This window comes from Narcine bancroftii, chromosome 13, assembly GCF_036971445.1.
Source record: "Narcine bancroftii isolate sNarBan1 chromosome 13, sNarBan1.hap1, whole genome shotgun sequence".
Lineage (NCBI taxonomy): Eukaryota > Metazoa > Chordata > Chondrichthyes > Torpediniformes > Narcinidae > Narcine > Narcine bancroftii.
Window position 1 is genome coordinate 70,292,766 of NC_091481.1, and position 27,955 is coordinate 70,320,720.

A 27,955-nucleotide genomic window follows, 5' to 3' on the forward strand; every position below is an offset into this window, starting at 1 on the left:
TTATGTACCTCGATGCAATTTCCCTGCATAAACATAATTGTCATGAGCATATCTCCTGTAAAACGGTTCCATAAAGACTTTGTTCCAAGGCTGCCAGTGATCGGTCGAAAGGCCTTGGCGAGTACGTAAGAGGCCAGGAGCTATTTGTGAACTAAAACTTGGTTTTAATTATAATATCAATCCATGAACAAATGATACATTAATGGGTTGAAGTCCCCTTTATTTGCTGTTCATATGCATTGCACGGTAAAGACGAGATTGTGTTTCTCCAGGACCTCGGAGCATATTAACATAAATACAAGGGAAAATGTTAAGACGTACACAATAAAAGTCCCTGGCACACTATCTACGTATGTTCTGAGAATTCAAGAGCCTGATGGCTTGGGGGATCTGTTGCCAAACCTGGACCTGAGACAGTTTACGTGAGGGGTGTGTGGAGTCCTTCACAATATTTATTGCCTTTCGCCTGCCTCGAGTGTTGTAGATGTCTTCATGGTAGGAAGGGAGCCCCCAAAGATCTCTTCTGCTGACTTCACTCTCCTCTGCAGGGACTTGGGTCTGAGGAGGTAAAGCTTCCTAACCAGGTGGTGATGCAGTTGCACAGGATTCTCTCAATACAACCTCTGTAGAATGTAGTGAGGATGGAGGGTGGGAGATGTCCTTTCCTCAGCCCTTGCAGGAAGTCGAGACACTGCTGGGCTTTCTTGGTTATGGAGCTGGTGTTAAGGGACCAGGTGAGATTCTCCGCCAGATACACACTAGGGAACTTGATACTTTTGACCTCAACAGTAGAGCTGGTGATGAGCATTTAATTGGGGAAGTGTTTGAATAATTGTGTGAATAATTAACAATTGCATCAACACTCAATAGTCTTACAGCCAGCAAGGGAAGGGTGTAGGGCCATGGAGAATGTTTTTTTTGTATTAAAAGGGAATTATTTACAAATGAACATATTAAAACATCACAACACAGCCCAGGAATGGACCTAACCGACCCGCACAAACGATGTGCCCAAAGATAGAGAGTGAGCCTGGTGCAACCTGACTTGGGGGTAGCATCCCCTTCAAACACCGTATATTGGGTAGCTGTGGAAAACATGGATTCCGGACCTCGCAGGTGGGTAAAGGGGCAGTAGTAATCCATAGCCACAAGGGGAGTATATGGTACAGTGATTGCCGCCGCCAGGGGGAGGGCAGGGTGCAGTGGCAGCCTGTCGCCGCCAGGGGAGGGCAGGGTGCAATGGCAGCCTGTCGCCGCCAGGGGAGGGCAAGGTGCAATGGCAGCCTGTCGCCGCCAGGGGAGGGCAGGGTGCAATGGCAGCCTGTCGCCGCCAGGGGGAGGGGCAGGGTGTTTTGGCAGCCGGCAGTCACAGGGTTAGGATGCAGTGGCCGCCAGGGGGAGAGGGGCGGTGTGTTTTGGCAGCGGCAGCAACAGGGTTAGGGTGCAGTGGCAGCCTGCCGCCGCCAGGGGGAGGAGCGGGTGTTTTGGAAGCCGGCAGCGACAGGGTTAGGGTGCAGTGGCAGCCTGAGGCCGCCAGGGGGACGCGCGGGGCTATTCCAGTCCGCGCCGCGGAGAAGCAGCTGAAACCGGTTTGGACCGAGTGAGCGCGCGCGGAGGAAACGGAGCGTCCGATCCGGGATTCAGACCCGGGAAACCGACTGGCCCGCCCGCTCCCGTCTTCCACGGGAAGCTGCCCCCGCGTCCCTCCCGGCATCGCATCCCCGGGGAGCGGCACCGACCGCAGGTGAGGCGGCCCAGGTGGTTTTAATGGTTAGGATTTGGTCCAACTGTCCCCCGGTCCCCGTCCCCCGTCCCCCCCCCCCGTCCCCGTCCCCCCCCCCCGTCCCCGTTACCCGGTCCCCCCCCGTCCCCGTTCCCCGGTTCCCCCCCCCTTCCCCGGTCCCCGTTCCCCGTCCCCCCCCGTCCCCGTTCCCGGTCCCCCCCCGTCCCCGTTCCCCCGTTCCCCGTTCCCCCCCCCCCCGTCCCCGTTCCCCGTCCCCCCCCCGTCCCCGTTCCCCCCCCCCCCCCGGTCCCCGTTCCCCCCCCCCCGGTCCCCGTTCCCCGTCCCCGTGTTTTCCCCCCCCCCGTTCCTGGGAGGTTCAGTCTGGATGTGAAAGGGGGGCGGACACTTGTCTTTGTTCCACTCCAATTAACATCCGCATTTGACGGTGTCTCGGCCCCTCTGGAGGAAGCAGCAGCGTCTCCGCTTTAATCCGAGGGTCTCGCCCACTGCCAGAGGAGGGGGTTCATGACCCACTGACGGAGGGATTGGACCCATTGCTGGAGGGTCTCGCCCACTACCGTGGGGGGGGGGGCTTGACCCACTGCCGGAGGAGTTGGACCCATTGCTGGAGGGTCTCGGCCACTGCCGGAGGGTCTTGACCCACTGCGGAGGAGTTGGACCCATTGCTGGAGGGTCTCGCCCATTACCGGGGGGGGCTTGACCCACTGCTGGAGGAGTTGGACCCATTGCTGGAGGGTCTTGCCCACTACCGGGGGGGCTTGACCCACTGCCGGAGGAGTTGGACCCATTGCTGGAGGGTCTCGCCCACTGCCGCAGGGGCTTGACCTACTGCCGGAGGAGTTGGACCCATTGCCGGAGTATCTCGCCCACTGACGGAGGAGTTGGACCCATTGCCAGAGGGTCTCGCCCACTGCCGTGGGGGGGGGGGTCTTGCCCACTGCTGGGGGGGCTTGACCCATTGCCGGAGGAGTTGGACCTATTGCTGGAGGGCCTGATTATCTGTTTCCATGCAGCAGGAACCGAGGACGTTCGTCCCAGACGGGGCCCTGAGGAAGAAAGGGAAGATGGAAGTGTTCCTGGTCAGTCTTCATGTGACGGGGATGGGGAATGATGTGTGTTAATGTTGGGGTGACCATGGTCAATCTGGGTTTGGATGTTACCTGGTGTGTGCCTCAACAGATTTAAAACCCCCACCGCGGGTCTCTCCTTCACCCGACCCCAGTTCCATCCTGAAACCCCGCCGTTAGTCTCTTATTAAAAGCTGCCGAATGTCTCGCAGTTGTTCTGAGAACCACATCTGGGTGACGGTCTCAGTTTCCCTCTGTTCCTGTCCTTAGTTTTATATCCATACATTTCCATCATTGTACGTTATTACATTCAATTCTCTTTACACCATTGCCACCGCTGCATTGTCGTTTCTCCCTCTCTTGTTGGTTGGGCGGGGGGGAGTGGGCTTCCCTTTGGTCTCAGCCCCTCAGAGCTCCCCACAGTGCCCTCAAATTGGCTGCACCAAGCTTCAGTGTGTCCATATCACGTAGTCCTGCAGCCTGGAATGTGCCAGTCGGCAGCGTTCCCTCACTGACATCTCCAACAGGATTCAGGCAGAACGAGTTGTTGGTCTTCCAGCAGTCTGGATGTCTGGCTCTGTGTCCCCCCACCCCCGGAACAGCCTGTCTCTGTCACGCTGCTGCTGGGGATGAGCTGTGACCCGTGCCTCCTTATCCACAAAATCTGCATTCAGGAGAGGCGGGCGACTGTGTCCACGACTTTCACCATTACCATTGGAAAAGGGTTCCATCAAAATTAAACTTTGTTTTTCTACCTCCCCTTGTCCTGGACTGCAACACCTGAATAAACCTTGTGTATTCCAGGAATACAAATCTGTTTTGCCTAGAGTTTAAAGTAGGTTTCATCTGATCCAGATTCCCGGTCTTAGAGGTGGATTCCTATCCAGCTAAAGAAGACCTCCAGAATATATTAGTTGACCTGGATCTCCCCACAGTTCATCTCCACGATTGCTTCATGAGGCCGAGTCAGACTCTCAAAACGCATTGCTTCATGGAATTGGGGAATGGTTGGGTGTGGTGCGAATCAGATTTCCAAGCTGAGTGTCTTGTTATGAATGTGGAACTGGTAATATTTCCCAACTTTGTTGTTTATTGTAGGAAGTCAAGTCAGGTTTGTTTACTGAAAGGAAGCAATTTACGTTTTCATTTTGCCTTCCACAATTTCTGCAGTGAAAACAGACATACAAGCAATAGCAACATTTGAGGACAAATTAGTTGCGCTCATTAACAGGCAGAGAATAGGTGGATAGAGAGCATATGTATGTAGATGGGATTAGCTGGGCATCCTGTGCAGTGTGCTGCATTGCTATCTGGTCAGTGGTTGTGCTGCAGGGATCAGTGCTGATACTTGTTTATCATGTATATTAATGACTTGTGAGAATGTCTCTGCTCTGATAAGCAAGTTGCTGACGTTACAAAGGTTATTCAAGTTGTAGATTGTGAGGATGGTTGCTTAAGGATAGCAGAGGAACATAGATTAGGGCCAGAACAGTTGGAAATGTTATCCAGAGTGAAGTAGCCAACCACTTCAGTTCTTTTCCCCACTCCCATGCTGACATATCTGTCCATGTACTGAACCACCCGTAAAGTGGAGGAGGAACACTTGATTTTTTGTCGAGGTATTCTCCAACTGATGGCATTAAAGTCAACTTCTCCAGCTTCTGCTAGCCCATTCTCTGTTCTTCTTCCCTTCCCTTTGTCTCCTTTCTCCAGCATTCCACCCCCCCCCTTTCCCTTTCCGTTCACAAAGCCATTTCTCTCCCCCCCCCCCATGTTGGCTGCTGTGCCCTCCCTCCCTCCCTCATCCGCCAATTACCTCCTGCCTGTGCACCTCCTACTGCCCCTCCATTGTTCAGGCACCTGCTGACATTTTGCTCATACCTTGATGAAGGGCTCAAGCCCGAAACATTGGTTCTGTATCTTTATCTTTGCTGTATAAAGTACACAGTTTGACCTGTTGAATTTTTCCAGCACCGTGTTTTTACTTCAACCACAGTGTCTACAGACTTGCGTGTTTTACTTTTATCCAGTGAACCTGTCCATGGATGGTACAGTTAAGTCCAGGGTAGCTGTGGGTGTTTTTAAAGGCAGCAGGGAACAGTGGCCACAGCCTTGAGGGATAGACATGGTGGAAGCTGAGGGCAGCTGCTCTGTTCACCACAGCAATGTGATGAGGAATTTGTTGTGTGGAGGGAAAATGGGAGATTGTCTACCAGTCACTGAGAGAGCTGCAGATCTGCACCTTGTTTGGGTGATCAACTTTTAATTTTTAATTTAGGCATACAGTTCAGTAACAGGCCGTTTCAGCCCACAGGTACGTACCAGGGACGTAGGTTAATTGAGTGGACCAAAATGGCCCGTTACCATGCTGTAAGTCAAAATTAAAAGGTTGGCCACCCCAACACCTAAAACATGAAAGTCTGCAGATGCCATGATTGAAGTAAAAACACAATACTGAGAAACTGAGTAGGTCAATCAGTAGTTTATACTAACAAAGATTTTAAAAAACCTTGAAGAAGGGCTCAAGCCTGAAATGACAGTTATGTTTCTTTATCTTCACTATTTGATCTGTTGAGTTTCTCCAGCGTTGTGTTTTTACTGCACCTTGTTGATTGAATGCCTCTGGTGTATCTGAACCTGTACACTGCTCCAACCTCATTCCTGAACTTAGATGACTAGTGTTTCTTGTCCAAGAATGCCAGGTGACAAGGAGGCAACGCCTTGCATTGGTTGTTTTGATCCTGGGATTCCAATGTGACAAACTGCAGGGAAGTAACAGTGCGCGAGCTGCAGGCAAAGACAGTGAGACAGTTCTCAGATTCTGACAATCAGTATACAATTAGGAAAACGGCAACCCTTCCCCCTCCTGACCTCTCACTCTCCCTCTTGCACTCTATCTCACCTGACAGACATTTAGCTGGGTGTTGTGTTTCAGGTCAGCAGCCGTAGGCTGCAACATGGGTCTGACCCATCCCAGGAGAGCTTTCTGCCAATTCCTAGAACACGTGTTCATAAACCATGCCAGTCAACTATTTTTGATTCCAACGTCAAAGTAAAGCTACTCTTGAGAGAACCACATGTGCCTCAAAAATAACATCAGGAACATAAAAACAGAAGGTCGTGGTATGGAAAGAAAAACATCCAGAAATTCAGCAAGTTCCTGTAATAGCTGGACTGTTCCTTCATACTGACCCATTCACCATTCCCACCTCTTCACTGAATGGCATTGACTCCCAATGAACCAGCTCCCCAACTGCAAAATTCTCATCCTTAGTTTCAGATCTCTACACAATCTCAGCCATCCTCATCTCTGTAATGTTCTGACTCCTCAAGCCCTTGAGAAATTTGTGTGTTTCCAGTCTGAGTCCAGTGCATTTCAGTCTTGTGTCTCCCTTGCTAGCATTTCTTCAGCTATTATGGCCCTAAACCTCCTACTCCTCTCCCTATTGCAGTTGAAAAACAAATATCTCCTTGAGCCCCATGTCAAATGTTGGAGAGGCTCCTGTGAAGTGTTTTGGAATTCTTTGCTTGTATAATTGTATAAAGAGTGATGATTTGGTTCCAGTTTGGACCAGACTTTCCCTCCTCTGCAAATTCTTACTAGGTCTTCAGCCTGAAAGCAGTGGATCACCTTTCACTTGAACCTTCCTCAAGAGGGCACACTGATGAATGAGCTATTTTCTTGTCATCTCCTCCTTCCAACATTGCCTTTCTATTTCCTGTGATTATGCTGTGAGAAAGGAAAGCATGTCTCTGTGACTTCTCACATGCATCGGATGAACCTGGCATTAATTTAAAAAATTTATATTTAGACCTACAGCATGGTAGCAGGCCCTTCTGGCCCTTGAACTCTTGCTGCTCATTTACACCCAATTGACCTACAACCCCTGATATGTTTTGAATGGTGGGAGGAAACCCAAACAGATATGGGGAGAACGTACAAACTCCTTACAGACAATGCGGATTTGAGCCCAGGTCCTAATCGCTGGTCGCAGCATCGCGCCAACCGCTGTGCCAACTGAGCTGCCCGCTTTGTACCACGCCAGTATTAATGTTGATGTCAAACCGTATTGGGTTTGTTGACTGAGTCCCCCACCTCTTCAGCAGGGGTCTGAATGGAGGGTGCTGGAAATGGACACCATCCTTGGGAGGTGGGCTGCCCTTAGCATGCAAGGCTCGGCCAAGAGCTAGGGGAACAGGTGAAGGATGGTCCAAGATTGGTCCTCGCGATGATGATGATTGGTCATGGCGGCTGTCACACATATTTCCAAACCAATCCGGTGGGTCAGTGTACCCTAAGCCTGATACCCAATGCGCCAATCACAATGTAAACTGTACCAATGAGTCATCGTCAAACAGCACAGAAACAGGCACTTGGACTCTGTCAACTGTCAAGCAGCCATGTACGTTAATCCTATATTCCTGTTAACACTTCCACCCCTCATCCTAAACCACACAGACCTGTGCCATAGCTGTCCATATCTCTCCTATCCATGTACTTGTCCAAATATTTCTTAAAATTTGTTAAAATTGAGTGTGTGTTTACCACTTCAGCTGCCAGCTTGTCCCACCACTCTCTGTGAAGAAGTTCTCCTTAATGTTCCCTTTAAACATTTCCCTTTTCACCCTTAACCCATGTCCTCTAGTTTTTAATCTCTCCTACTGACAGTGGAAAAAGCCTGCTTGCATTTACTCTGTCTGTCCCCCTCATAATTTTGTTCACCTCTATCAAATCTCCCCTCATCCTTCCACGCTCCAGGGAATAAAGTCCGAACCTGTTTTAACCTTTCCCTGTAACCCAGTTCCTCAAGTCCCAGCAACATTTAAGTAAATCTCTACACTCTTTCAATCTTATCGCTATCCTTTTGCACTGATCCCACATTAATTTCCTATTGTTCTCACCTTCACCCTGTGATCTGTTCAAGATGACCAATTAAATAACTGATCCACAGATGTGAGACGTGGAAGGAAACTGCAGTGACGGGGTGAATGTGCAGACTCCACCTCTGGAGTTCAGGATTGATCTGGGTTCTGAGCTGCAGGAGTGTGCAACCTGTAAGAATTGTGGGCTTGCAGGATGTGGTGCTGTTTGTAACGTGTGTAATTGCATTAGAGACAGCCTTGGGCAACCAACTGGTCCTCATATAAATGGCTCTCGTGTTTCTCTCTCTCTCCCCACTACCACCAGTGCGAAATTGGTTTTGTTAGACTGTGACTTTGTGAGCTGTCAGATTATTTTGTCATCTTCTAAAGAGGGCTCCAGCACTGGAGGGAGTGTGGCCACCTCAGCTACTGTCCCGGGGCAAATACAGAGCAAGAGACCTTCCCTCCCTGAGTGAGGAATTGTATCATGCCCTCGGAACGTTATGTTAAACTACTGAATTTGCATGTCCTGAGTTGTATTCACTTTCAGTGACTTGCTGCATTGCTTAAGGTTTAATACAGACCCCAGGATCATTGATGAAGGGCTCAAGCCCGAAACGTTTGTTCTGTATCTTCACCGTTGCTACATAGAGGCACTGTTTGACCTGCTGAGTTTCTCCAGCATTTGTGTGTTTTTTTTTTCACTTAACCACGGCGTCAACCCAGTGAATATTGTGCTTTACCCCAAGATGGAGAATGAGGCAAAATTCCATCTTCAGTGACTCGTGGAGCTCTGCAGGGATCTGCTGTGGTACCCCTGCTCTTTGTAATTTTTACTTCAATCTTTTGTGTTTTATGTGTTTTGTGTTTTACTTCTGAACTCTGCACCTCGCTCCTTCTCGATTGCTAGTTCCCAGGACATGTGCTGAGTACATCAGCTGACAGCAGGGTGACCATTAGGGTTGACAATATACAATAACACCTCTATTCTAGACTTTGTGGTGGGGAACCATGAAATGAAGTATGTATGCTAATAAATGTACAAAAGGGGTGAGTGGTTGGCAAGTTATCCAATATAACCTGAGTAGGGCATTGAGTGTAAATGGTGTATTTAAAGACTTCAAGGGGTTAGGCAGGCTGGAAAGACGGGAGAGAAGCAAAGGATGCTGAGGAATCTGATGGGTTACATTTCATTAGAAAGAATGAGAAGAGGCAGAATAAACTAGAGGATACATTTCTGAAATGGATTCAAGAACAGGAAGATCTGAAGTTTGAGTACATTGTACAAGAGCAAGTACAGACAAAGTCCTAAAATCTAGACCACTCAGGGATTGGATCGGATTGGACTGGATTTTCGGATTCTCAGGCAGTACCTCTCTCGCATTTATACATTGCAGGCGCACAATGCATGCATGCAAAAGCTAAGGGTGGTGGCATCCAGATTTTCAGACCTTTGCCATACTAGTAATGGTGGAATCTTTATAAAACACTGGTTCATCCACAACTGGAGCATTGTCAGTGGCTCCAGGTGTTACATATTGGGAGAAGATGTGTGTGCTTTGGAAAAGAAGTATCAAAGTGATTCCAGGAATGAGGGATAAACTGGAGAATCTTTGGAAGCAAGAATTGTGAGAAGATTTAATAAAGGTATTTAAAACACGAAGGTTGATGACTTACTGTATGGAAAGCAGTTCCTGAAGGTAAAGATTCCATTATCGACATGAAATGCTATATTTAGAATATAACATACATGAAATTCTTTAACTTTTGTCCATCTTAAGGCAGGCATAGACAATTTGTCCAGCACCCCTCACAGAAACCTACAGCACCTAGTGTTACTAGTTGGTCTCCTCTCCAAATACTGATCAGGCCTGAGCCTGCATAACTTCTGAGATCAGACAATTTCAGGCTATTAGACTTTAGGTGGGGCACAGAATGAAAATGATCTCCTGTGCTGTAAGTGCCTGTGATCAGGTAGAAGAAAGAAACACAAAAGCTGGACACTGCAAGACCGGCTGAGTTCCTCCAGCATTTCTGTGTGATTTTATTACAATCACAGTGTTTGTAGAGTTTTGTGTTTCTCAATAAAGGATCCTCAACCGAAATGGGGACCTGATACTGGCGCTGAGTCCCTCCAGACCAACAGTTCATCGTTTGCATTAAAACTTGCAGCGCAGGTTCACAAAGTGCTGGAGGCCATTTTTGAAAAAGTCTAACACCAATTCTGGTCTCCATATATGGAGAAGATTCAAAAGAATCTCTAGGAGAGGGAAATCGGAACAGAGATTAGTTTCTCAGGGAAGCTGAGGTGCAAACAAAGGTTTTAAAATTCAGGGAAGATTTAATTGAGCAGGAATAGTGGAGAAACAAGTATTAGGATGTAAGAGAAATGGAATCCAATGAGTCATTGAAGAGAAGCTTCTTTATGTGAATTAGTGATTAATGGGAGAGGTCAGTGCAAATAGCAGAGACCCACTTACTGGGGATGCCAAATAGGAGAAAGGAAGAAGAGTTTCTCAATGGAGTAAAAGGAAATGGTGAGAGGAAGCTTGTAAGAAGCATTAACACCAACAGGGACCTGTTGAGCGAAATCTCTAATTCAGTACACAGCGGACGTTACTCATTGAAGGAGTGATGGAGCAATGAAGAGGACGTGCTATGTAGATAATTTCAGGTTTTCTTTTCTCTGTTTGCTATTTCTGCTCATGTTCTGGTTTTGCCTTGCTCCTCCAGTGTCACCCGGTGTTGAAGGCCTTCATGTGTGGATCTCTGAGTGGGACCTGCTCAACGCTGCTCTTCCAGCCTCTCGACCTGGTGAAGACTCGCCTACAGACCTTGCAAGGCTCTGTGAATGGGTACGAATAGAACCATAGAATAGGACAGCACAGAAAACAGACCCTTCGGCCCTTCTAGTCTGCCAAACTATTATTCTGCCCAGTCCCACTGACCTGTACCCAGTCTATAGCCCTCCATATACGCCTGCCATCCATATACCTGTCCAGGTTTTTCTTAAATATTAAAATTGAGCCTGCATTCACCACTACAGCTGGCAGCTTGTTCCACACTCCCACCATCTCTGTATTTCACCTATCCTCAGTGGAACAAGCCTAGTTCCATTTACTTTGTCTATACCCCTCCTAACTTTGTATACCTCTTATCAAATCTCCCCTCATTCTTCTACACTGCAGGGAATAAAGTCCTAACCTGTTTAATCTTTCCCCGTAACTCAGTTCCTGAAGTCCTGGCAACATCGGAGTAAATATCTGCACTTAGGTGATGAAAACTGCATACAATACTTCAAATATGGCCTCACCAATGTCTTGTACAAGTTTGCCTTAACATCCCAACTCCTGTATTCAGTACCTTGATTTATGAAGGCCTAGATGCCAAAAGCTGTCTTTACAACCCTCTTGACCTGTAACACCACTTTCTCAATTCAGTACACAGTTTCTGTATTTTCTTTCCTACTGCATTCCTCAGTGCCCTACCATTTACCATGTATGTCCTACCTTGGTTTGTTCATTCAAAATCACTTGCCTGCATTAAATTCCATCTGCCATTTTTCCAGCTGGTCCATATCCATTTGTAGGCTTCGGAAGCTTTCCTCATTGTCCACAGTGCCTCCAATCTTTGTGCCATCTGCAAACTTGTTGATCTAATTTACTATGTTATCATCCAGTTCATTGCTGTAGATGACAAACAACAATGGTCCCAGCACCGATTCTTGAGGCACCCCACAAGTCACAGGCCTCCAATCTGAGAAGCAATCATCCGCTACCACTCTCTGGCTTCTCCCATTCAGCCAATGTCAAATCCAGTTCACTACATCAGCATGAATGCCGAGCATCTGAACCTTCCTGACTAACCTCCCATGTGGCACCTTGTCAAACACCTTACTAAAGTCCATGTGGACAACATCCACATCCTTTCCTTCATCAACTTACCTGATAACCAAGATTGGTTAAACATGACTTACCATACATAAAGCCACGTTGACTGTCCCTAATCAGTCCCTGGCTATCCAAATACTTGTATATCCATTCTCTTAGAACATCTTCCAATAACTTACCTACTACTGACATCAGGGTCCCTGGCCAATAATTTCCTGGGTTACATATGGAGCCTTTTTTTTTAAACAACGGAACAACATGATCTACTCTCCAATCCTCTGGCTGAGGATGAATAAGGAGCTCAGAGAAGTGGCAAATACTCCGGCATGGGTCTGTGAAGTAAGAGTGGTGTGTGTGAGTGACCCCAGGAGAGACAGGATTTGAGTGGGTTGGGGGCTCAGAAGTTGATGTGAATGCCCTTATGGTGCAGAGCTCTCAATGGGAATGCGTGTGGCTTGGAGGATGATCTAGTTGATGCAGGTCAGTAACAAAATTTATGGGCAATGATCCTGACGATCCCACTATCAGTTTGAGCTCGGTTGCTGGGGAGTTGCCAACAGAAGACTGGTCCTGCAGTTTTGATTCGAAGTCTGCTCGTATGATCTGCCTAGCTCACTGTGTACCCTCCTCACTCAAAGCTGATCCCCACTCCCTTCCAGACTAGAAGCCCCAGACTCGATCCTGAATTTCTCAGCTGGTCTTACTGTTCCTGGGCACTGCCCCAGGGCAAAAATATAAATCCATGAGTGTAGTCCAGCAAACCTTGTTGATAAATGTTGGTGAACGTTAGGTGCAAGCAAGGGAGCACTTGGCTGTAGTGCCTCTTGTTAAATAGGAGTTGATACCAGAAATGGACACGTATGGACAGTTCTGCCTCAAAAAGTGTTTTAAAACCGTAAGCTCCTGATCTGGATGGAGGAAGAGTGTTGTAGACTGTGTCAATGCTAATATATGAAGCAGCTCACGGTCGGTTAACTCTTGGTGACATTTTGTTTGGAGGATTTTCTGTATCTTTACAATAGATCTGGGCGAGTTGGAATGATCACCATTTTACTGAATGTTATTCGCACCGAGCGAATTATCGGATTGTGGAAAGGAGTCTCTCCGGTAAGTGTGTAATGGATTCGGTCTCAGTATTTTGTTGTGTTGCCGTATGAAATGTGTAGTTTAAATGGAATAACTGGTGCTGCCTGCTATGGGATGGAACTGGGCTGAATCGGTTGGTCTCCGTGCTGAGGACTGGTAGAGAATGGTGATCAGGACCAACATCCTGACCCTATTGTCACTCCTTCCAGAAACTGCGCTTGTTGGGGTGGGTACGGATTGATTTTCACATTGAACAGCCTGCGTGGCGTTTACAAGGCTTGCATGTACAGAATGGAGTGAAACATGAAAGTGCAGGTGCTGAGAGTGTAGTTAAAAACTCAAAAATGCTGGAGGAGCTCAGCATGTCTCACAGTCCACAGGAGGTAAAGATATATAGGGCTCTCCATAATGTTTGAAACAAAGACACTCTTTTTCCTTCATTTACCATTGTGCTCCACAATTTTATATTTGTAATCAAACAATTCACATGATGAAAGAGCACATTCCAGATTTTATTCAAGGTTGTTTGCATACATTATGGTTTGACCATGTAGAAATTAGCAGCACTTTTTATACTTAGTTCTTCCATTTCGGGGCACCATAATGTTTGAGACATTTGGCTTCACAGGTATTCGTAAGTACTCAGGTGCAGGTATAAGAGAGCTAGGTTTGTTTCTAAGCTTTTGATCACCTTTGGAGTCTGTAGTTGCCATTTTTCAACATGAGGATCAGAGTTGTGCCCAATGAAAGTCAAAGAAGCCATTATGAGGCTGAAAAACAAGAATAAAAGAAAGAAACCGCCCAAACCTTCAATGAATCTTCCAAACAGTTGAAGAGGAAAGCTTACTGGTGAGCTCAGTAATCGTAAAGGGGCTGATAGGCCAAGGAAGACCCCACTGCTGACGACAGAAAAATTCTCATCAGTATGAAGAAAAATCCCCAAATGCCTGCCTGGCAGATCAGAACCACTCTTCGGGAGGCTGATATGGATGTGTCAGTGACTACTGTCCACAGAAAACTTCATGAGCAGAAATGCGGAGGCTACGCTGTAAGATGCAAACCACGAGATGGCCACAGAAACAGGACGGCCAGATGACCGTTTGCCAAGAAGTATTTAAAAGAGCCTGCAAAATTCTGGAGAATTTGCAGATGATTAACATGTATCAGAGTGATGGCAAAAGCAAAGTGTGGAGGTGTAAAGGAACTGACTAAGATCCGAGGTATACCACCTTATCTGTGAAACATGGTGATGGCCTGGGCAGGTATGGCTGCCAGAAGTACTGGTGCACTTATCTTCATTGATGATGTAATTTCTGATGGCCAGTAGCAAAATGGATTCTGAGGTTTATAGAAACATCTGCTCAAGTTCGAGCAAATATCTCCAAACTCATTGGACGGCACTTCATCCTTCAGTAAGACAATGATCCCAAACATACTACTGGAGCAACAAAGGAGTTTTTCAAAACTAATAACTGGAAAATTCCTGGATGGCCAAGACAGTCATCTGATCTAAATTCAATTAAGTATGCCTTCCATATGCTGAAGAGAAAACTTAAGGAGACAAGCCCCCGAAACAGGCAGGAGCAGAATATGGCAAAGAAGATACTCGGCACCTTAATTTCAGAAAAACTGGTGTCAGTAGTGTAAGCTCCCCCGAGTAATGTCGATGAATCACAGACTTCAAGCAGTCATTACATGCAAGGGATATTCAACAAAGTACTAAACATGACTAATATACATACCATTGCTATGTCCCAAATATTATGGTGCCCTAAAATTAAGAGGCTATGCATAAAACATGCTGTAATTTCTAAACGGTCAAAACAAAATATATATAAATAACCTTGAATAAAATCTGGAATGTGCACTTTATCACATGTAAATTGTTAGATTACAAATTTAAAATTGTGTAGCACTGGGGCAAATGAAGGAAAAAAGTATCTGCTCCAAACATTATGGAGGATACTGTATAACTGACATTTTGGGCTGAGCCCTTTATGGTTGAAGAAATGACACTAGCAAAGGGGGTCATTAGGCCTATGGAACCTTCCTGATGTGAGCTCTCTGACTGGAACACACATCTTAATGCCCTACATTCTCTCTGTGCCAAGTGATGCAATTTCTGTCTTCAGTTATCTAACCCAGGTCTTTATATATTCCCACTTTGGACCTTTAAGAACAGCTGTTCAATCTTCAATGCTACCCACTGTAAACAGCATAGGCCTAGGTTAAATCAGATCAAGTCAAGTTTATTGTCATCTGATTGCTTAAGAACAACCCGATAAAACAGTGTTCTCCAATCCTTGGTGTATAACACGCAGACACACAACCAGACATAACACATGTACAGACAAACAATACGTATGGAGGACAAGTATTTCATCTATATAAATAAATATTGTTTCATGAATGTGAGAGTCTCGGATGGTCAGTGTGAGCAGTTCCTTTGGTTGTTTAGCATTTCATTGCTTGTGGGAAGAAGCTGTTCCTCATCCTGGTGGTACTGGCTCTGATCCTCCTGTATCTCTTTCCCGACGAGAGCAGCTGAAAGATGCAGTGTGCAGGGTGGAAGGGGTCCTCAATGATTTTGCACACCCTCTTCAGATAATGATCCCGGTAGATCACATCGATTGGGGATGGGGGGATGTGGGAGAAGCAGGAGACTCCAGTGATTCTCTCTGTCACACTTATGGTCCTGTGGATTGACCTCCGATCCATTTCTCTGCAGCAACTGTCCCACACTGTGATCCAGCTGGCCACAATGCTCTCGATTGAGCTGACCAGTTTTTACTCTAGGCAGTAACAACTCCAAATCTGCCTAGTTACCACCAAGGCAAGGCCAGCATCGCATTGGCCCACTGGCTCACCTGTGAGTAGAGTCCAGAGATGTTAGAGCCTGCACTTGCTTGCTCTTACGAGCTGTGTATCGTGGTTCTACATGTGGATCCAACCACAGGGACATGGGCGTTGAATCTCAGAATTAATTCTTCTTTTCCTTCTTCGTTGCAGTCATTTGTCCGATGCATTCCCGGTGTTGGGATTTACTTTAGCACAGTCTACTCCACAAAGCAGCACTTCTTCAGGTGAGTTTGAGACCTGGGTATATTTTACCTCATTAACGATTTGTCTCTGGAATCTGAGCTCAAATCTAATCCAGGTCTCTTCAGACCTTAAAAGTTCAGTATCAAATTCTGTTTTAGTCAAATTCTTCAGGGGCTGAGGCAATTCAAAGAGATCTTAACTCGACAATCCAACCCATGCTGTGTCTACCATAGGAATGGTTTGATGGGGCATTCTTACAGGGAGTTTTAAAACTGCAATGTCTGCCCTGGGGCTGCTCAATACTGAAATGGGCCATCTGGAGGGAGCTTCATTTTGCATCTCAATTCGTGAATCGTCTACCTTGGGAATGTTTGATGGAATGGTGTAGAGAGAGCTTTCCTCTGAGTGTTACCCCAAATTGTGTTGGCACCTAGAGTGTTTGGTGGCACAATATAAAGGTACCTGGATATTTCATTAGACCATGAAAGGAGTTCTGTTATCCCTGGGACATCTTAATGAGAAAAAGTCAGGGGAGCTTACACTACTTACACCAGTTTTTCTGAAATTAAAGCACTAGATGTTGGAAATTCTCAGCAAGTCAGGGGAGAGAAGCTATTAAGGTTTTGAGTTGATTACTTTCATCAGACCTGATATATTGACTTGATTTCTCTCTTCCTGGATGCTGCCTGACCCACTGAGAATATCCCACCATTTTCTCTATATTTCAGATGTCTATCATCTAACATTTCATTCCCTGTTTTATCTATTATGGATGTGTTTTAATGAAGTGGATGGAGAATCCTTGACTCCATAGCTATCCCCTGGTGTGTCGACTCAGGGAGTGTTAGATAATGCAGTACAGCCCTAGGAAGAGTTTCCGGGCTTTTGTGTTGGTGGTGGTGGTAGGGCAGGAGCTGGAGATCGAAGTCGCCAGGGTTGATTGTGGTGTTCTGGTTTTAATGCCTCCATTGAAAAGAGTACACGGAATGATAGGTATCGCTGCTGTGAGTACTGTCTGAGAGTGGCTTTAACATGGGGTCTCTGCTCAGACTGTCAGTGAAATATTTTATTGAAGGAAGCTGCGTCACTCCCAGGAACGTTATGGGAGGGATGTGGGAATGATGTGGGCAAAATTTATCTGCAGCCTGCAAGTGGGTATTGAAACTCCCTCGTGCTCAGTGACATCATGGCGCCAGCCATTTTGTGGAACCACAGTGTTGTGGCATTTAGTGGAAAGTCCACAGAAAGGAGGGGCGGAGAGGATGCCCGTGCTGAGGTGCTGTGGCCCAGAGCCCGAGGTCCCTGCCATCCATCCTCTGAGGGGGTGACGCTCCTCCCATATGTCTTTAAAAACTGTTTTTCGTCTCCAGCGAGAGGAGCCCAACGGCGCTGGAGTCGGTGGCTTTAGGCGCCAGCGCTCGCACTGTAGCGGGCGTCTGCATGTTGCCCATAACCGTGGTGAAGACACGATACGAGGTGAGTTTTCCAATGGACGGATTTGAGAGCTGTCTGGCAGGCACTGGAGGGATGGGCCAGGACCATATTTATCCACGAGACCTTCACCGAGGGTCTTTGGAGTTGAGAAGAATGAGGGGTGATCTTATTGATGCAGATAAGATCCTTGGAGGACACGTCAGGATAGGTGTCAAGATGTCCTATACCTGGGAGAATCTCAAACAAGGGGCTGTAGTGACAAGATTAGGGGGTGGTTGTTTACAACTGAGGTGTCTTGAAATTTCTTCTCACTGAGGGTGGTCAATCTCTGAAATTCTCTACGATCCAGAGTTGTGAGGGGTGAATCTTAAAGGTTTTAAAGGGTAAGTAATTACATGTTCAATGGATCGTGGAATTAACTGTTGTTCGGAACTGACAGATGAAGGGGTGAGGTCTGGCACAACTATTTTCTTGATATATTCTTTAAATGTTACACCTTTGAAGCAGGATGACGAGATAATTGGAAAGTGGGAACAGGAGGCTTAAAGGCAGGAACTGATGTGCATTGAAATACTGTGGAAACTGGGCTCCTGCTCAGGCAGAATGAAGAATGAATCTATCTGGTCATTAGTCTGCAAGATGAAATGAGTTTGGTTGTCGCATGTGGGGTTCAGATTGGGCAGTCCAGCCCATTCCTTCCCAAGCCTCCACCAGACATTATTGCTTTTTTATATCAGTTCCTGACCTTTTATGCCTCTGTCTCCAAACCCTTCTCCCTGAAGTCTTCCAAATAATTTCTGCCTCAGCCATTCTCCTGACCCTGCTGCATCCAGGTCTTTGCCCTTTCATCAGCTTCACTCCCCGCTCCCACATGTCTTGAACTGTGTTCTGGTTTAGTGCAAGTTGTATAGGGAGTCAGGAGGTTGTGAGTGTTAGCCCAGTACCAAGAAGACAGAGAAAAGCCGGCAACCAGAAGATACTCTCTTTCCCAAAAAACAGCCACAAACTGCAGCCAGGCCAACGACAAAATGAAGACCGATACCCGTGTGAGTCTGCTTACGGTCTCTTTCCAGCGAGTAGTGAACCCGAGGTGCTGCGGTTGTCATACCACTTACATGACCTTGGATTGTTGGGTCCCCAGCACCTTTTGAAGAAATGGCAGATATCTTTCTGGTTTTCCAGGCGAACATTCTTTCCTTGAACAACGCCATTTTGACAGGTTGTCTTTTGTCTGTGTGATAATATGGCTGCTATCTTCATTGGATTCATTGGTTGGGGGTGGGGAGGAGGGAAACAATTTTCATTTAGTCTTCCGTGGCCTCTGGATGTCCTAAAACTTCACGATCAATGAACAAGACTTTGTATTGCAGCACCTAGTTTTATGGATAAAGCTGGCAGCCATATTGTACACAAGAGAACATGGATCTATGAATACGTTCTGGGGGATTTTGTGTTAACCAAGGGATAGGAAAACTGCTCTCTGGATAGAATCCTTGGAAACTTTAAAACCACTCAGAACCAAGAACAACATCAATTTAATGTCTTGTCCAAATGCTTCCACTGAATGTGGATTATGTATTGGTGTCTCTTTGTTAAGGTTCATGCCCAATGCTTACAGTTAATCGTAATTTGAGGGGCATGGTGATAACCTTTGCATGATCTTGAGTGCTCTTCTAAAAGCAACTGAATAAACATGCAAGGGTGAGTTTGGGAAATGCGAAAAGAAAGTGCCTCATGATTTTATGTCTGTGCCTACAGAGTGGGAAGTTTCGGTACGAAAGCGTGTTCAGTGCTTTGAGAAATATCTACAAGACTGAGGGCGCTCGGGCACTGTTCAGCGGACTGACAGCCACACTCCTCCGTGATGCCCCCTTTTCTGGGATATACCTCATGTTCTACACACAGACCAAGAAGGCAGTGCCCCAAGGTGTGTGGGTCAATGTAAGATGATGGGAGGTGCTTGGTCATTGTTTGGTACTGACGTTGGTTACATTACTCCGGCGCCAAGAGTACGGCAAGGATCCACTTCATTATACTCTGAGCATTCCAGCAAAATCTACAAGTGGGGAATTGGCTTACATTTTTTAAATTTAAATTTTATTTACTGCATGGTTATAAGCCAATACCGGCCATTTAAACCCATGCTACCCAATTAATCTCAAATGAATGTATGATCCCGTACGATTTTTGGAAGGTGGAGCATCTGAGGAAAACTCGTGCAGACATGGGGTAGAATGTACAAACTCCTTAAAGACAGCGCTAAATTCAAACCCAGGTCGCTGTAACGTCACTTTCTCGCTGGCATTTGGAAGAGAGGGGGGATCTGATAGAAACATAAAATTATGAAAGGAACAGATAATATGGAGGTAGGTAAGTTGTTTCCATTGGTAGGAGAAATCAGAACTAGGGGACAGAGCCTCAAGATTTAGGATGGAGATGAGGAGGAACTGCTTTTCTCAGAGGGTGGTGAATCCAGAATTTGCTGCCCATTGAAGCAGTGGAGGTGACCTCAGTAAATATATTTAAGACAAGGTTGGATAGATATCTACATAGTAGGGGAATTAAGGGAAATGGGAAAAAGACAGGTAGGTGGAGATGAGTCTATCATCAGATAAGCCATGATCAGCTTGAATAGGAGAGCAGGCTCAACGGGCCGAATGGCTGGCTCCTGCTCCTATTTCTAACTGTGCTGGCCTAAGTTAGTGCCCTTCCTGCTCCATAGACAATTTTTTTTATAAGCTTGTACTATTGTAATTATGGAAGCAGGAGTAAAAATCAAGTGAGCTTTGCTGTTCATGGCTGATGAAATCATGGACTCAGCACCAATTTATAAGAACACAACTTTGTATCCCCTCTTGCCATTGTGGATCGTGGAGAACAAAAACTACTGGTAGTCCTCGGCTTCCGACCTACGTGATTTATGTCCACCCGCACATACGACCAAAATTTAACTACTGTACAAGTACATATTTTGTATTATAAGTACTGTATACAGTGGTCCCCGCTCCCCTGCCTGCGGCTTGAGGTCCCTGTTCCGCGACTTACGATCAACCCCGAGTCAGTTGTAAGTCAGGGACTATCTGTATATGCTTTAAAATGGCAACCCAGTAGGGTCAGCACACCCTGCTCTGTATACCCCCTCCTTCAAACATCTCATTACTGAGCAATTTTTAAGTTCTAAAGAATCTGAAGCTGAACTGGACCAAGGATGACTGAAATTCGCCATCTCAGTGGGTCTCGAGCTTGGGTCAGTCAGCTTGAGAGCGTAAAGATGAACCTTTTGGGACAAATAACTGATTAGATCAGAATGTGCACAGGGAGTGGGACGCTTGCACTTTTGGATCTGCAGAGGTAGTCGTATCACAAGTGGGTGGCTCGTTTAGTGTGATGCTATTACACCCGGTGACCCAGGTTTGAATTTGGTGCTGTCTATGAGGAGTCTCCTCCCACTGTTCAAGGCAGTTAATTGGGGTATTTGTGTGGAACGGGCTCATGGGTCGCTAGGGCCTGTTACTAAATTTGTATAACTAAAATTAAATAAAGTTAAAAATTTAACATTGAAAAGTATTTATGGCTGAGTAATTTGGATCACGAAGATTACTTAAATTGAACAGATCATATGAAAGGAACCTAACATTATCAGGATCATTCAGTGCAACTTGTCCATACAATTCCATCCACCTACTGCTTGGCACTTCCTTCTCTCAACATCCCCATCCCAAAATAACCTGGTAATCTGAAAGGAACAAAGTGTTCTTCCTCATCTCTGCCATTAGATCCTTGGCAAATCTGGAAGTGAGTTTTCATTCTACATATTGAGGTCCCTCCTCTGCTTCCAGATGAAGATAGTTCTCAACCAGTCAATCACCTCTCGACAGATGTTGAAGTAAACCTTCATCTGCACTGTTAGGTTGATGTAAGTAACCTATGGGACTTCTTATGAGTGCTCACTACTCTCTTGATCAATGTTTCTCTCTGAACACACAGCAATAGCCATTCATCGTAGAGTCTGGACAGGCCTTCGTTTGATATCTGATCTAAAAGACGAGTACCTACAACACTAGCAGTCGCTCAGCATTAGACTAGGGTCTTGGTACAATGCTGAAGTCTCTGAGTTTTGAACCCACAACTTTAATTAGTAAAACTTTACCTATGACTTTCTGAAGGGTCACATCCTAAAAAGAACACACATTTGCCATCTGGGCTAGTTAACTATTTATGGTGCAGCTGGAAGTGGTGTTGACACCTGGAGTGTGTTACTGGAAGTTCGCTGGAAGTTGATTCAGTGGAAACTTTCAAATTGAGATGTGGAGAAAGTCCAGAAGGTCTTAATTCAATACCACCTTCAAAGAGTTGGTACTGGCACAATGAACTGACTGGCTTCTGGGATACAAGATGCCACAAATTTGTCCATGGAGACACCTCATGATCCTAGTTTATGAAAGTATAAATAGAATGGGAAAAGAAGCTACAAAGTTTTGACATGGAGATGGTGAGGGTGATGGGTGCGCTATTTACTGGGCTAGATGGAATCGCAGGAGGGAGTGACTGAAATGCTTTGTGTTCCAATCGAATTTTCATTTTATTGTTCAGACCAGTACGAGACGCCGATCGTCCCTCTGATCAACTTTGGCTGTGGCATCTTCTCAGGCATTTTGGCTTCTTTGGTGACGCAACCAGCAGATGTCATAAAAACGCACATGCAGCTCTCCCCTCAAAAGTATCGACGCGTTGGGCACACCATCGTCTTTATCTTTCAGGTACAGCCACTTGGCCCCAAGATTTTCTTCCTCTGTTTTTGTTGAACTTTTAAATGCTTTTTCTTCACAAGTACCTGAAAGTATGGATCATTTCCCATCCTCAGATGTTCTGTCAGAAATCCACTGTAAACCTGGTTTCAAAATGGCATCCTCCACACCTGTTCTTGACCATTATTGCCTTGACATCCTTCAGCACATGAATAGCTTGGCCTTTCTATCCTGTACCATAGTGATCCTGCTTCTCTCAGACGACGTGGTTGCTCATTCCCCAACTAGGCATACAAAATATCAATATAGTAACTCAGTCCATGGCTTCATTTTTTACTTGTTATCTTTCAGCGCACACCATCAGCAAGAGGCTTTGAGGCATCGGTAATCTCTGTTCCTGGATTCAACAGCTGTACTTTCTGATAGCCTGTCTTTGGTCAATTTAATGATTAAGAATGGCTGTGGGCCATTTTAGTCCTTTAAGTTAGCTTCACGATTCAATGGTTAGCATAGCAGTTAGCGTAACACTGTTACGGCGCCAGTGATTGCAACCAGGGTTTGAATCCCACGTTGCCTGTACATTCTCCCCATGGGGGGTGGGATTATGTCAATTGTGTGGAATTGAACGGAACAGGCTCATGGGCCAAAAGGGCCAGTTACCGTGCTGTATGTATGTATGTAAGACCATGAGTGATCTACACTAAGTTTCCTGATATACTCACTCCATTCAAAGAGCCTTTCAGTATTCACTCTACCAAGCTGTCGAAAGACTTCACATGTTTCAGAGGCCTGGTTTGTGGCCTTTTCTGTGCAACTGAAATCTAATACATGGAATCACAAAACATTTAAAATGTCCTGCAACCTGAACTCTGCAACAAAAGCATTTGTCAAAATCAAAGAGCCTCTAGTTCAACCTCTGTCAACTTGTCGGTGTCTCCCATAGACTGGAGCTAAACTCTTGTCTCGTACTATCTCTCTCCCCAAGCGGTAAACCGTATTCAGACCAAATCCCACTAGGAACTCGACCCTCGCACCTCCTATCTCTTTATGATCTTCTCCCATCTCTGCCAACCTCTGCTTGCTTGCAGGCTCACAGCAAATCAACTTCCAAGTCCCATCTGATTTTCCGATCTTCCCTTCATCTGATTTCCCTTTTGCCCCCAAACCCTGTCACCTCCCAAAGCTTCACTTTTCTCTTCTCAGTGAAAATATTTGCATGCCCTGTTACTATTTCAAACCAGTTTTCCCTCTTTTGTCTGCTTCATTCTGAGACAAATCTGCGCTTTAGTGGGAGGAGAAAATAGCAGAGGAGGAGGCACTGGGAGAATGGTGCAGGGGTTTAATGGGAGGTTTTAATTCACCCACGGGTTGTGGTTTCACTGGTAAAGACAGTTTATCTATGATTTAACTCAGTGGTGGAGAGCTGACCCCTTGAACAACTGCAGTCTGTGATCCCATTTTCGACGCGGTTGGGAATTATGTGATTTTTGACATGCAACTGATGAAGTAAGAGTGACATAGTTCAGATATTCAGATTTATTGTCAGAATACATATATGACATCATATACAACTCTGAGATTCTTTTTCCTGCGGGCCAGGCAGAAGTACCACTTATTGGAAGTGCAAAAAAAACTGTACATAAAGTATACATGTAAACAAATAGTGCAATTCAGAGGGGAAAAGAATGATAAAAGTACAAAAGTCAGAGTCCTTAAAGAGTCCCTGATTGAGTTTGTTGTTGAGGAGTCTGATGGTGGAGGGGGAGCAGTTCCTGTGTCACTGATACCTCTTTCCTGATGGCAGCACCGAGAACAGTGTGTGCTGGATGGTGGGGATCCTTGATGGTCACTGCTGCTCTCCGACAGAAGCATTTCCTGGAGATATTCTCGACGGAGAGGGTTTTGTCTGTGATGTCCTGGGCTCTGTCCACTACTTTGGACACAGAAAATATGATTTTGAGGAGATCAGAAGTGTTGGCATTGTATGTGGCAGCTAATTTATCATTCATCGTGGTAGAGGTTACAGGCTTGTTGAAGAAGCGTTGGCTAGTTGCTGTGGATGGTACTCACTTAGCCACTATGCACTGGTAGTAAAGGGAGTGAAACATTTAAGGAGGTGAGTGGCACATCAATCGATCCGATTGTTTTAATGTCACAAGTATCAACTTCATGAATATTGGCACTGTACTCATCCATGCAGGCAGAGACTATTTCACCACACCTCTAACTTAAATATATAAAGACTTTGTATATTAAGGGTGAATTGTAGAGCTTAAGGCTTCAAGGTCTGGAGCAGTGGTTCTCAGCCTTTTCCATTCACATACCACTTTAAGTAATCCCTTATACTCTGCTCTGTGATTAGTAAGGGATTACTTAAGGTGATATGTGGGTGGGATATAAGGTAAGGGAGGAAGTCAGGCCAATCCATCCAATTGGACAAGTACAAATTGATGAAACTTTTGTCTGGTCCTCAGGGTAAAATGTGCAAACACAACTAGACTTAACACACATACAGACAAACAATACATGTGCAAGACAAACATACATATAAATAAATAAATAGATGCATAGATAGATAAATATTGTTTCGTGAATATGTGAGTCTCGGAGGGTGAGTGCGAGCAGTTCCTTTGGTCGTTCAGCCTTCTCGCTGCCCGTGGGAAGAAGCTGTTCCTCAGCCTGGTGGAGTAACGGATTAGACAATGGTGGAATGTAAATATCTCTGAGGTTTATGGAGTTGGAGGAAGTTGCAAAGATTGGGTTGGGACAAAACCATGGAGAGATTTAATGGCAATGATGAAAATTTTCAACAAGTAGGTATTTGGAGAATGGACACGACAGTAAAATTCCTGATGAGTTGATCTATGTTGTGTGAAGCCACTTATTGGAGCGTTAGAATAGTCCCTCCACCGAATGCAGAAGGGGGAACCATTGAGGCTTGAGTTCCTTGATGGATTGTTGATTTGATTCAATCTCAACACCAAAATGTTAACTAACTCTCTTCCTGCCCCAGAACCATGGTGTTGTTGGATTTTTCCGAGGAGCCGTCCCTCGTTCATTGCGTCGATCACTCATGGCTGCCATGGCCTGGACAGTATATGAACAGATGATGACCAAGTTGGGCTTAAAGTCATGAAAATCAAGCAGTTAAAGGAAGAACCTTTGGATAACGGAAAGAATGGATGACGTCACTGGAACTTTGTTTGCTGAGACTTCAATAGGTCTGAAACGTCTCAGTGTGAACAGTGGCACATTTTTTTGTGGTTTAAAAAAAAACTGGTTCATAGCAGAGAGAAGTTTACACTGTTTCATCCAAGCAAGAGAATTCCTGGTAGACATGTACATATCTTCAGTAACCTTGAGCTCTCTGCTGTTCCAATAATTTTATGTTACAGTCAGAAGTCACCTGTTCAGAATTCTCAATCCTGCCTGACCTTTCCCCAGAGCCACTGGCCTTGAGATAGTGGAAACTAAACAGCAAAGCCAAGGTTATTAAATTATTCCGGGCATAACCACTTTACAGGACCTGAGTGTGGAGAAGTGCCTTCACCTTGTGTGAGGTAACTAGAACTGACCGTGACAACTGTTCCATTACAGCCTTTTTCAACAAACAAACGTGCTTTATCAAATAAATTCTTGTGTGTGTGTGTGCCACTCTCTGCCACCAAGCCATTCAGATCAGAAATGGTCTGCAGTGGTAGGTGAACCAACAGAGGGATGGCTGCAGTTGACTCCTTTTCCCCTTGTTATTGACTTCTGGTCAGGCCCTTCACCTGCATGTGAGCATTGGTTGTAATTGCCACAAGTTGAATTATCTGCACTGCTTTCCAGCCTGTTTGGGAGCAGGTGATATTCGGTAAAGAATGAGTTATCAATAACTGACTGGGAGTGTGAGAGATATAGATGTTGGGTTAGTTTTCCTGTATTGAATTGATATTTCAGCATATACTTTGTTCACAGAGGCCACATTAATCATAATTTCCAATGAAGCAGCCAGTTTGATTGCCCTTAGCTCCAAGAGTAAGATTCTTCAGCTTCTAGCAAGGTAGTTAACAGAAAGCAGCAACTCTCCTCAGTCTCAGGATTTTGTGAAGAGTTCTGGCTTTGGGTTCTTGTAATCCCACCCCCACTCAAGGCCTGATCTTCACTGAATAGCCTGCTTTCTGAATCCATACTGGTTGACTCACTCTCCCCCAATGGTTGGTGAAAAAAATCCCCTGCAGGGTTCCGGTCCGTGGCTGGAATAGCATGAAGAGTTCTTTGGAATCACAAATATTAACAATGACAAGAGCTTAAAAAATGGCCAATCAGAGGCTGTAGACAGCAAAGTGCAGGTGGAAAGGAATGGGGTTTATATGAAATTGGATTGTATATTTTCTGATCGTAGCATATGATTACTAAATTGTTAGTTGGCACCTCTATCATTTGACAGAAAGAGGGTCAATATTTTTGAAAGAGGCAAGTATTTTTTTGTGTGAGTCATTAACCACAGTTAATAGACTTTGAAATATTATGCAATCCACTATGTTAACTCGTGTTCCAATATGACGCAGAATGAAAGGTTCTTTTGAATCTGTTTCGTCTGACATGAGATGGCTACCTCCTGCAGTGAAGGGCGGTCAGTTTCTCAGTACTGGTAAAGGAAAGATGTATGAAGAATGAAGGATTTTGTGAGTGAGTTTTGGGGAATCTGGCAACACTCAAACATGGGTGGTATCCTTGGGATGTTTGAGTTGCTATTAGTGATACCCTCGTTTTGACCGCTAAAGCTGTGCTCTGCCATATTATCCCACGAACCTGCCCAATCCAGTCCACAAATTCCCAAGCAGATCCAGCTGATCCATGCTTGTGCATCTGACTCTAAATGAATCATTAAATCTGGTTGACGGGAATGGGCTGTTGCCTCATGAGTTGTGATCTCTAGATATTACTGGAAAATTTGTAAAACTTTTATTTTTATTGCAGCCTCAAGGCTCTTAAATGCCCTTTTAAGCTTCACAATGGCATGTTAAATTGTAGATTTTAATGCCTTTTAAATCCTTGTTAACTACCATGGTTGACATGATAGACAGTCAGCACAACGCCATCACAGCACCAGCAATCAGAATGGGTTCGAATCCCACGCAGTCTGTAAGGAATTTGTATGTTCTCTCCTTGTCTGCGAGGGATTTCCCCATGGGCTCCAGTTTCCTCCAACCATTCAAAACATACTAGGGGTGGAGGTTAATTGGGGATAATTGGGGAGCATGGGCTCATGAGCTGAAAGGGCCTATTACTATCTTGTATGTCTAAATAAGTACTATGAAGCAATCCTATTGTTCCAACACTCGATACCTTGCACTGGAATATTTGGTTTATTCTGGGAAATCTAATTCAATTTGATTACCCTACCTTTTCTGCAGCCCTAACTTTGTGAGACTGTGGGGGCTGCATAATTGGGGTCCCTACCTGTACCTTCCTGACCTCTCAGGGTGCTGTGGAGAGCAGTGCCATAATGCATTCAAAACCAATCCTGATCAGCAAAAAACACTCCCCAAGCACATCTATATCTCTCGTCATATTTTAAGATTGTTAATTCTAATGTTCAGTATTAATTGTTCTAATGTCAAATAAAAACAAAACGTGCAATAACTGTCTCTGGGATAATACAGTAAATAGAATGACAAAAGCAAATGACTGCAGCTGTTGAAAACCAGAAATAAAATCAGGGAATGTTGAAAATGCCCAAGATTATTGTAGAGGGTTAATGTTTTACGTTCGTGATCTTTCTTTCTTGAATAACTGCTAAGAGTAGTTCCAATGTCTCATGTTTTTGTTTTGGAGAGTGAAATGATTTGCTTCATGTCAATACATGGAATCTAAATGTTTATATGATTGAGTTTTGAAAAGAGTCTCTCTTTCTTCCTGTTTGGGCATTTGGGGTTGCCTCTGCTACACGTGTCAAGCACACTACTGGTGCAACTTGCCAGCAACAAGTATGATCAGGTAAGGTGCTAGATATCCATGGGGGAGAGAAATGTCATCATATCTGACTGACAATCCCCCTATAGTTGGTGGTGCTGAGTCATCCCTACCTAAAGT

The 27,955-nt window shown here is 45.3% G+C and overlaps 1 protein-coding gene across 2 annotated transcripts; it reads left to right on the forward strand.

The window, feature by feature from the left end:
- The first annotated feature begins 1,572 nt into the window (after window positions 1-1,572).
- On the forward strand, window positions 1,573-27,748 carry slc25a38b (solute carrier family 25 member 38b). 2 transcript variants are annotated; one of them, XM_069909771.1, is made up of 9 exons: window positions 1,573-1,744; window positions 2,758-2,823; window positions 10,408-10,529; window positions 12,587-12,671; window positions 15,660-15,733; window positions 17,063-17,168; window positions 18,885-19,053; window positions 21,720-21,886; window positions 24,888-27,748. In XM_069909771.1, the coding sequence occupies exons 2-9, from the start codon at window positions 2,809-2,811 to the stop codon at window positions 25,008-25,010; spliced, it is 861 nt and encodes a 286-aa protein (XP_069765872.1). In that variant the 5' UTR covers window positions 1,573-1,744; window positions 2,758-2,808; the 3' UTR covers window positions 25,011-27,748. The 2 variants fall into 2 exon arrangements, with proteins under 2 accessions (XP_069765872.1, XP_069765873.1); XM_069909772.1 differs by having other exon boundaries at window positions 2,761-2,823.
- The last annotated feature ends 207 nt before the right edge of the window (window positions 27,749-27,955 follow it).